Here is a 10,350-nt window from a genome sequence, read left to right on the forward strand (position 1 = left end):
GTTCTTAAAGAACTCCAGCTCAGAGAGGAACAGAGAAATAGTAACAATTTATTTAAACGCAGCAGTTTGGCAGGTCTGGACGCAGAATGGGCCACATCAGGTCCTGATTCTGCAGACAGAGAAACACACATGTGCACATCGCTCTCAAACATTGCCAGGTTGTTTACCAGTCACGAGCTGTAAAACAACAGCACGGCTCTGTTCGTAAATGAAAAGGAAAAGTTGCGTTGCATCTCTCTGGCGGACCGGATCAGCTGTTAGCTGTAACACACCACAGGGCTAACGCTAACGTTGCTATGTGGATGTGTTTTAATGTTTTAATGACCGGGTCTGTTTGTTTTGGAGAGGAGACGACCTCTGAACGAAAGACTGAGGAGGACCCATGTAAGTGGTGAACGAGTAGTTCATTCCTGCTCCACAGTAGCTGTCACGTAACAAATGAACGACTCAGACCTAGAGACCCACAGTTGAGAGTCGTGAACTAATCAGTTCTGTTTCCTGTGCTGAAGGAGACCTTGCAGCTGCCGTGTGACGAGTGATCGAAGAGTCCAAGATCCTTCACGCATGCGTGAAAATGAACAAATCACTCACTGAGACAACCCCTTCCTCCCGAGTCATACACATGATTAGGTCTTATGAACGAAACGTTCATTGAACGACTCAACACTATTTACCATACCATAGAGGCAGTTTAGCTAATCGGCACCTGGCGGTAGCTTCACATTTCATGGAAAACAACTCAAAATGAGAGAATTGGCAGGCAGTCCTAATCTTAATTAAATAGCTTTTCTTGCAACCCAGCAACCTGACATGTGAAACTGGAACTTTTGGCGCTCACGGCTGCCGTCTTTGCAGTTGATAATGCTGCTTCACCTTTCACATGTGCAGGCAAAGACAGAAATTACACTGCACCCTGACTTTCCTGTGTGAAAACAACGCTTTCCCTTGATAAAATTATTTTATTTTATTTCAAGTTTTGTGTGAAATGGGGTCAGGCGTGGAATGATGGTGATGCTGCACATGCACAAGAAAGTTTTGCTTTTCAAAAAGCAAAAGCACAGATATTCTCATATGTGTGTTACAATCATAGATGTCCTTAGGCCTATTTTAGGGGGTCTGAAGCTAGAAAAATAATTATGAAATGTATTTACTTTTACAGTACAGACATGTACTCAAAGAGAAGAGAGGATATTCATAAATACAATAGAATAATACAAATAATGTGTATTTATTGCTTAAAACAATAATTCTCTCTATAGTAGGCTATTTCAAAACAATATCAGTCCCCCTACAATAGTGTTGTCAGTGAAAACTAAATGTCATAGTGCTATTCCACAGGTATATTGAATTTTGGAAGATATTTTAAGAGAGAGAGAGCGAGATTTCAGGGCAGGGCAGCTGAGGTCTGTACTTGTCTACAGGTCTAAGGAAATGTCGGGTGTTTTGTTTTCTGCTAACAATAGGCATTAGTTGGCAGATCTAGGCCCCAAGGCAGAGCCTAAACTAAATTATTTCATGACATTTATCATATTTGCTATATTCTGACCCACTCAACGTTTTGCATTCATTGGCTGTAATAAATTAAATATGTAGATATTGCCTAAATGCAGGCTAGGCTATACATGAGCATATACCCACAGGGAAATATAATGAAAGCAATCACATACATACATACAGTAATCATTACTCCAGGTCTTTTATTCCTCCATCAGGTTATCAAATTCAGACAGTAGCCACTTTAAGTAGTATTTATTGTATGTATCCAAGCCAAACTACAGAACAAAATAATTCTGATTCAACCAATGTACAGTGCAGTAACAGTAATCAGTGGAATTAAATAGCCTTCTTTGGATCTGCAACTTGTCAAAGAGAGACAGGAATTACATATGGTATTACTTTATCACACGTAGCTCCATAAGCAGCTGGATAGCCTGTAGAAAAGAAGGAGTACAGTCTAGACTTTCCCCCATGCAGCTCTAAAGTGTCTAAAAGCTAACATTACAGCTTCTGTAAAAGGACAAAAAAAATGAAGTGATTTTTCACCCAACGGTCATAAGATTTCGCACTCAAAATTAATTTAGGTAGTTTTCTCTAGTGTTAAACTCATTCATGGGTCATTGTTTTCTACTGTAAAAACACTTTTGGGAAATATGTTTATTTGCTTTCTTGCAGAGAAGATCAATGCCACGTTCATTTTTACATGCTTAATATAAAGTTATAGCCAGGAACTCTTAGCTTAGAAGTCTGGAAACGGAGAAACAGCTAACCTGTCTTGAAAATGTAAAGAAAAGTGTTCTAAAACTAGGCTATATGCCTAGAAATAGGCCTGCTCGTGGGATTTGCAGGCCAATTTGACCCAAATCCGATCTTTTTATGACAGTGTGAACAGGCCAAGTCACATGGAATCTGATCTTTTCCAGTTCGGATTTTGGGCCACTTCCATGTGGTCCAAATCCAACACAGTTTGGGTCTTTTTAAATGCAACCTCAGTCTGGACACTCAGGTCAGAATTGACACGACTTTGACGTCACTCTAGAGCAGTGGTTGTCACTGTCCTGCTGAAGACGGAGCCGCAGTGAATGAAAAAGCTCCACAAAAGCCATGACTATACATGTGGCTCCCTTTCTACTCTACCGTGCCATCATTTGCTCACAGATTCCCTTTCTTAAACTTTTAATCCATCGGGCCGTGGGGAGAGAGAGGGAGGGAGTTGTGGGGCAGTTGTGTTGTTCAGCGCCAGAAACAGAAAAATAACATGAAAATAACAAAGTTGTGAACACTTGTCATAAATCGGGAGAAATGTGACCCGTGAGAGGACAACAAAAAACAGAAGTCTCCCGCGAGCTAACCGAAGCTACCCTCTGTTGCTCCTTGTTTACTTCTGTAACCGACAGCGTGCTGCGTGGGACGTCGTGTTATTCTTCTGCACATGCGGGTCACTTTCAGGCCGCGGACAGTTCACACGGGAGTCTGAGGTGGGCCACATTTAAACCACAATATGACACAATACAATCGGAATTGAGCATTAAGGCCTGCAGTCTGAACGTAGCCTTCTTCACTACTTTGTTGATAATTCTTCACACAACAAAATCAGTTGGTACTTCAGGATAGACAATTCAACAAAATCAACCACACCCCCAAAAGGTGAAAAAACAATGATTTATGGAAATAATCATACAGAATTACATCAATAAATAGCGCACACACACACCTAAAATCATGTCTTCACTCTGATTGGGAAATGAATCCCCCCCCCATAAGGAAACGAGTAAACTAAAAACCTTTACATGTCATGGGGCTGTCACTGCAATCCTGCTTCAATTGCTCTTGGATTCGCACTTCGATTTTGCAGCAGAATGCGTTCGGCAAACTCCCTGAAAGCTCCCATTCCCGGGACACTACTGCAGATGTACGTTGCAGCTTCAAGGGCTACGTCCAGAGCATCTCCAGGTACTGCACTCACACCCGCCTTCTTCAGACAGTTGACATCTGGTTTGTTGTTATCTGTGAGCAGAAAACATGGGAAGTGGAGCAAAGAGAGAAATATATAAAGACTGTATTCACACACATTTATTTTTTTATTATTATTTTTTTTTAAAGACTTATAGCAGTATCAATTTATTTTACCTATGTAATAGCAGAAAATTGTTTCCCCTATATGTAGTCTTTTATGCATGTTTTTTATTATTATTTTATATTGCACAGGATAAGCGGTTGACGATGGATGGATTTTATATTGTTTCTATCCTTAACCTTTCCTTCTTCTATACTCCTTATTTTGGTCTGGCCACATTAACTAGGGTTTAGGTCAGAGCTGTGGCCAAGCTGATTAACGTAGTAGTACTTCTGTCATTCTCTTTTTATTAATGAGTTCTTCAAAAACGGTTGGCAACATACCATTTCCATGCCAACATACACGTGTTTATTTTCACTTACTTTGACAATGTAAACGTGTTTCCCATGCTAATAAAGCCCCTTTCAGTTATCTAAATTCATTGTATATTAGTCTATGTCGATGGAATCTAACACTGCTGGTGGTAACCAATGCAGTTAAGGTTCACTATAAGCAAATGCTTGTTGAATGAGTATAAAAATAAATCCATGTAGATGTTTAACAGAAGAGGCACAAGAACGGAGCCCTGGGGGATGTCATGGATGCCAAAACAGACCCAAACTATATTATGGTAAATACTTAAAGGCTGAGCTGCTTTACCCATGTACGCCACTTCCTCCCATTTGAACTCCCTCTTCTCCACCTCTCGCTCCAAATCTTTCAGTGGCTCCTCTCCCACCTGCATGACACTGCAGCCCGTCGTCTCACTCACTTTCTTAGCCACTGACTGGGCCACTGGGTCCGTGCTGGAGGTCAGCAGTACGACCTGATGGAGAAAAACAGGTAGTGCCATATGATAAGAGTAGGGATGCACCGAACGTTCGGCCACCGAAATTAATTGGCCGAAAATACCAAAAAAAAGCACCTTCGGTCTAATAAGTCAAAAGACCGAATAAGTTTTACCAAACAATTACGTTGACATGTCGGCAGTGTGGAAGCATTTTAAAGTGTCAGAGAAAGACGCATGAATCACCGTTTGCAGACACTGTTCTGCTGAATTGTCTCCACACCATCTGAGGCTGACTTCTTAGCAAAGGCAACAAAAGGTCTGACCTGAGTGTTTCTGTCACTCGTTTCTGAGAAGGCAATTAAGCTAGCCGCACCTAAATTTGAGGTGCACACGTATGCAAGACTTTATGGTAAATCCACTGAAACGGACCAGTGCGAGCTGACAGGCAGATGAGCGGCTTTATCCTGTCATTTTCTGTCTTTTCAAAGACAAGTGTTGCTGTATGAGTCTCCTACCTGAAGAGAGGCTATGAAGTCTTCATGTTACGTGATCCGAGAACCACATAACATTATTTATCAAACTGGGTCAGACTTGATAAATTTAACATCCATAATATACAGTATGGAAATCAGATTAATTGGATTACATAAGTATAAAACATATTACATGTGTACATGAAAAGTAGATGGACACATTTAATTTACTTGTACGGGACTCTCGGGCCTCGGACCCACCCACCATAGTTTCTCCAAATCCTGTGCGAAACACTAAGTAAAAAGGACATTTTGACTATTTAATTTATGCAATGGTAAAAAAAAAAAAAAAAGGAAAAATATGAATGTATGTTTGGTATTCTGCAAATTTTTTAATTATATTTACTTTATGCTTCGGCCAAGAATTTTCATTTCGGTGCATCCCTATAAAGAGCCAATACACGTATGCATTTTAGAGTTTTGACAAATTCCAACCTCCACGTTTTCTTTCAGAAGCATGCAGATGCCTGCGATGTCTCTGCTGCTAATAGAGTCCTCCTCTTCTCCGGATTCCCTTCCATTTGTTAAACATCCGGAAACCTTACAGAACATCAGACGAACTAGTGTGTTCTGTCCAAAGTAACCATACCTGTGGAAAAGGTGAAAAATAAAATCACAGACAGACAAAAACAGCTTACACAAAAACACATGAGGTAAGTCAACAAGCATGAGATGTACTCAAACTACTAAGCTACTGTACATAAATAGAAGTAAAAAGGCGTAAAGATATGACTCTCTGTCTATATCAACGCAACAGTTTGAGCCTTTTATGATAACATCTGCATATGAGAAAAAAATGTTAAGGAAGAGAACACAAATATATTTTTTTAAAGAAGACAATAAAAAACCCTCTCTGCCTCTCCCACACAGCCAGACAACCCTTCCTTCAGCAAACAGAAAAAGTACAACACCCTCCCCCTTCTTTGACCTTGCGCCACTCCTACTCATTTTTGGACTGTCTCTAAAGCATTCGATTGAAAGCTCATTGTCAGCGCAGTAATCCATCTGATTTGTATCGCTGACAATCGCTGTGATTGTCCCTTTTCTCTGCTTTCTAGTGCAGAGCGTTTGTGTGCATCTCACCTGCGAACCCTCTGTTCTGCCACAGGCCAGTCGATGTCCACATCTATGTCCACACTGAACTCTGGCTCCATCTCGTAGTAAGCTACCTTACCACCCTGGAGAGAGGGAAACAGAAAAAACAAAAATGTGAAAGCGTAAAAAACACAGTAAGAACAACTGCAGCAGCCATTACACAAAGTGAATAGTAGAAGAAGAGTTATTCAAGAAAATCTTTGCATGGATGCATGCCGCACACTCAAAGGTCACCAGTAGTCACATGTAAGTTTAAGAGAACTGAAAAGAAGGGAAACATAAAATTATGAAATGCTGCAATTAATTGTGCTGCCCAATTACCTGCAAAAGTCCCTCGTTCAGTACGAGGTCTCTAGTGGTGAAGTAAAAAGAGCCGTTCTCACACAGCTCTCCATCCCAGTCCTGACGCCGTGGTCGGTTGGATGGGTTCAGATTTAACGGCTTGGTAACCTCATGAGCTAGAAAGAGGCAGATTAAGGGTTAAAATGTCAATTACAATACAATAAACAGCTTTTTTTTTTTTATTTTGCATCCACTACGTATTTACAGAAAGAGGCTGAGTTGGAATAAGAAACGCAGATAACTATTATCCAAATACTTGGGGTTTTATGCAGCTTTTTCCAAAAAACTGTATAACTGCTTTACAGATGAGCAAAGGGTCTAGATGAGGGCAAAATGCAATACATACAGGTATACTACAGCAGCACAATATCTTAGCTGTAAGGTTTGACTGTGTTATGGCTGAGAAAAGTACAATATTCACCTCATGCTGTAAATTAAATGTTAAAAATGATGATTTAGTTACAGATGGGCACAGTGAATATTTTATTCCCCACCTCCCCAACTCCTTGATAGCGACATTGAAGGGATGACATGAAACGAGGGACAAAGAGATGCAACACAGGACCCTAGTGTGATTTAGACTGGAGCGGTTCATTGGAGGGGGCCAAGATTAACACACATAAAATTGTTTTTGTTGCAATAAAACCAAACAATCTAAATCAGAATCAGCTTTATTGCCACATAGGTTTACACATACAAGGAGTTTGCTTTGGTGCTTACAATAAACATAGCAGGTGGAAAAATCGAAGATGTATATGTGATTTAGTCTACATCATCAACCACTGAAAAGGTTGTGAGTTTGCAGATTAAATAGGTTTGACTTCTTAGTCACTGCATTGGGACAGCAGTCTGTTGACTTACAGTCTTTCTTGACCTCCTGCCAGCGGAACTGGTGTCTCCTGACAACCGAGAAGACCGAGTCAAAGCCCTGCACCGTGATCATCTTCAGGGCCTCTTTCACATGGAACGGATGGAGACACGGGGACGTAGCCTGAATGTTGCACACCACATCCACCTCTGTGAAAACAAAGTCAACATAGGGCGTGCTTTAAAATGAAACAGCATAGTCGTCTCCCCTCGGCAGCAGGATGGCGCTTTGTCACTAACCAAACATGGCAGATAAGATCACCCTGCTGTTGTTTCAATATACAAGTCTGACCTGCTGTGACACTACAGTTTGCACAAACATAGCCTGGCGTGGTGCAAGTACCTGTGTGGGTCCTGAGAAACTCTTGGATAGTTTCAAGTGATGTAGAAGAGTCTTTGGACACTTCAGGACTCCTTCGGTGCACCTTAGCGCCACAGGATTTTGCCACCTTCTCGATATCATCATGGTCTGTCGATATCCACACACTAGGAAAATTAAGGCGTTTAATCATTGTCCTTTTATTATATTTACTTGTTTTGATTTGTTTTTCGCAGTTTTCTTCTCATCTTTAGACATGTTCTTGTTTGCCACATGTCCAATATAATTAAAATATTTCTGTTATTACTGGCAAAATTAATTTATACTATTACATATTAAAAAGGACAGCAGGATTGAAATAAACTGTCTTCTAGTAAAGTTGATAATTTAAAATGCCTCATGACAACTTCAAATCTTTATCAAATAAATAGCTTTGCTCCAAAGTAACAGTCAACAGCAAAAATTTAAAAATGCAATGTTGTAAAGCATCTAATCTTCACATTTGAGAAGCAAAAATCTATTATAAATACAGTTGGATATTAATTTTGTGTTGACTAATCATCCCAGCATGAATAACCTGAACATTACTCACTCCTAAAATGTGTATTTTAATGCCTTAAGTACATGTTTTTCTTCCTTTTTCCTTTGAAATGAAAATGTATAGATAAACTAATCAATTAACTTGTGTGTTTCTTGAGTTACATTATGACATCTTCAACAGGAAAACAGGGGTTGTAGCAAAGTAATACAACACGTTTGGAGTACATTAAGTAGTAATGACACCTTAATGAGGTCAATGAAACAGGTTTATACACAGAGGGGAAACATTCGCCAGTTACAGAAAAAAGTAAGGGAAACTCAGGAGAGGTTAAAGCTTGAAAACATAGAATAAAGGTTTCACAAATCTGAAACAATTTGTTGTTGTTTTTTTTGTTTTTTTTTTTACATGTTTCGTTACACTAAATTAAATCAACGAAGGTTGAGGTCAAAGGCAGCTGGACTTGGTTGAAGATACTACAAAATCCAGTTGATACAAGTCCAGTCGCCTTTGACCTCAAACTTCGTCGGATAACTATGACCTGGATGACTGAGAACCTTCACAGACACCTCATTAAACCATATAAATTCACCCTTTTTTTTTTTTTTACATTTTCATAAATAGAATAAAGGTTTCACAAACAAGAAACTTTTTTAACCTCTCTGGGACAATCTAGTCCAGATTTGGCAGCTCAAGGCACAGTGGATTTTGATCTGGACTTTCCCATCACTTTCTGATTCAGAACCTAACCTCAGCGTCGTCCAAAAGCAGGGAAACAATGCGCGTGTGTTTTAAAGAAGTTTGGAGGTTTGTGCTTTCAGGTTTTGGGCCGTCATTCTCACAGTGAAAGCTCATAACAGATCCTTTAAATATTATATCTACCTGTCAAACATTTTGGAGTCCAAAGCAGCCCTCAGCACCCATCCAATGAGGGGGGTTCCGGCTAATGGTTTAATGTTCTTTAGAGGAATCGCTTTGCTCCCTCCACGCGCCAGAATCAGGACAGCCACGTGTCTCTTGCCAGTCTTCATGCGCTTGTTATCGTCATGCCGCTCTCTGTTCCGAGGTCTTTTTGTGGTATTCATAATTACTTGGTGGTTTTTCAAAAGATACACCCACCACTGTGATCGTAACACCAAACTGTTTCTGTATCCGGGTGAATGGACTGTTTATAGGAGTCCTTCTTCTGGTCTTTAATACTGGTCGCAATACCGCCACCTTCTGCTCCGGAGGAAGTAGTAATTAAAGAATAAGAGATTAAAAAAGTATTTATGAATGAATTTTAATTGTTTCTCCATCAAGTTATTTCTGGTCTACTTTTTAAATACATTGTTTTAAAGTAATTAGGCTACACTCGCATAAATTATGAATTTTAATGCATTTAAAACTTGCATGAATTTGTAGATTTAGTGCAAACATAATTGTTTTTGTGAACTGCAAGGTTTAAGTTCCAGGATATTTGGGACTAATAAATATATTCCCATGTTCTGCTTTTATTTAGAACCCAACAAAGAATTGTGTTTCAGGAGGCTATTGTACGTATTGTAACAGTGTTACAAACTAACAACCTGATATTTTTATTTTTTATTCATTCAGTTAATATATTTGTTTGACAGGGAAGCTGTGTACAAACAGGGATGTATGTATTTTAATTTTAGTGCAGGGCAACAATTAAATTTTTTTATCACGATCAATTACATTGTTGTGCATTGCGCAACACTGAATAACAAATTCTAACGTAGTGTATTGTGCACTTTTGATTTAAATGTACTGCCATTTACAAAAGTGCAACAACATGTGGTTTTCAAACACTTTAAACAAATGTGTGTTTTACCAGAAGTATTCCAATAGCAATAAAATATTTATTGCAAATCTCAACTTAAACATGTTATCAAATATAAAACCAAAGCTATTTGCCACTGCCAGGGCATTACATTTTTATCTAGGTTGTTAAGACAAGTTACCATCAGAGTCCAGAGCCATGAACATACAGTATCATAGCAGGCACCTTCTGAGCAACAGGTTAACAGGCTATATATCCGTTTTGTTATTTATTTTTTTCTTAACAGGTAGCAGAGACATTTTTCCTCTATCAGGGTGCAGCATAAAAAGATCTATGTTCAGTAGCAAGTGTCCTGTTAGAATGAGGTGAAGTGGTCGGTTGAGCGCAGCAACAAGCATTGTCTTGAACTTTTTGTAGGCAACGCGCAGCACAAATCGTTTTGAGACTGATCCTCGCTGTTTGTGAGTTTTACCAATCAGTGTGTAGCTATCCGCTTCCCTATGGCATTTGATCATTTGTGTTGCTTTTGT

The 10,350-nt window shown here is 39.4% G+C and overlaps 1 protein-coding gene across 1 annotated transcript; it reads right to left on the reverse strand.

The window, feature by feature from the left end:
• Positions 1 to 1,677: 1,677 nt before the first annotated feature.
• LOC119912402 (N-acylneuraminate cytidylyltransferase-like) lies at positions 1,678 to 9,177 on the reverse strand. The gene is made up of 8 exons (XM_038731579.1): positions 8,920 to 9,177; positions 7,524 to 7,666; positions 7,175 to 7,330; positions 6,293 to 6,429; positions 5,960 to 6,054; positions 5,312 to 5,465; positions 4,214 to 4,379; positions 1,678 to 3,504 (listed from the first exon to the last, which is right to left on the reverse strand). The coding sequence occupies exons 1-8, from the start codon at positions 9,120 to 9,122 to the stop codon at positions 3,302 to 3,304; spliced, it is 1,257 nt and encodes a 418-aa protein (XP_038587507.1). The 5' UTR covers positions 9,123 to 9,177; the 3' UTR covers positions 1,678 to 3,301.
• Between the last annotated feature and the right edge of the window lie 1,173 nt (positions 9,178 to 10,350).

This window comes from Micropterus salmoides, unplaced genomic scaffold (genome assembly GCF_014851395.1).
Source record: "Micropterus salmoides isolate LMB-PRFRI ecotype aquatic unplaced genomic scaffold, ASM1485139v1 Ms_hic_scaffold_2, whole genome shotgun sequence".
Taxonomy (NCBI): Eukaryota; Metazoa; Chordata; class Actinopteri; order Centrarchiformes; family Centrarchidae; genus Micropterus; species Micropterus salmoides.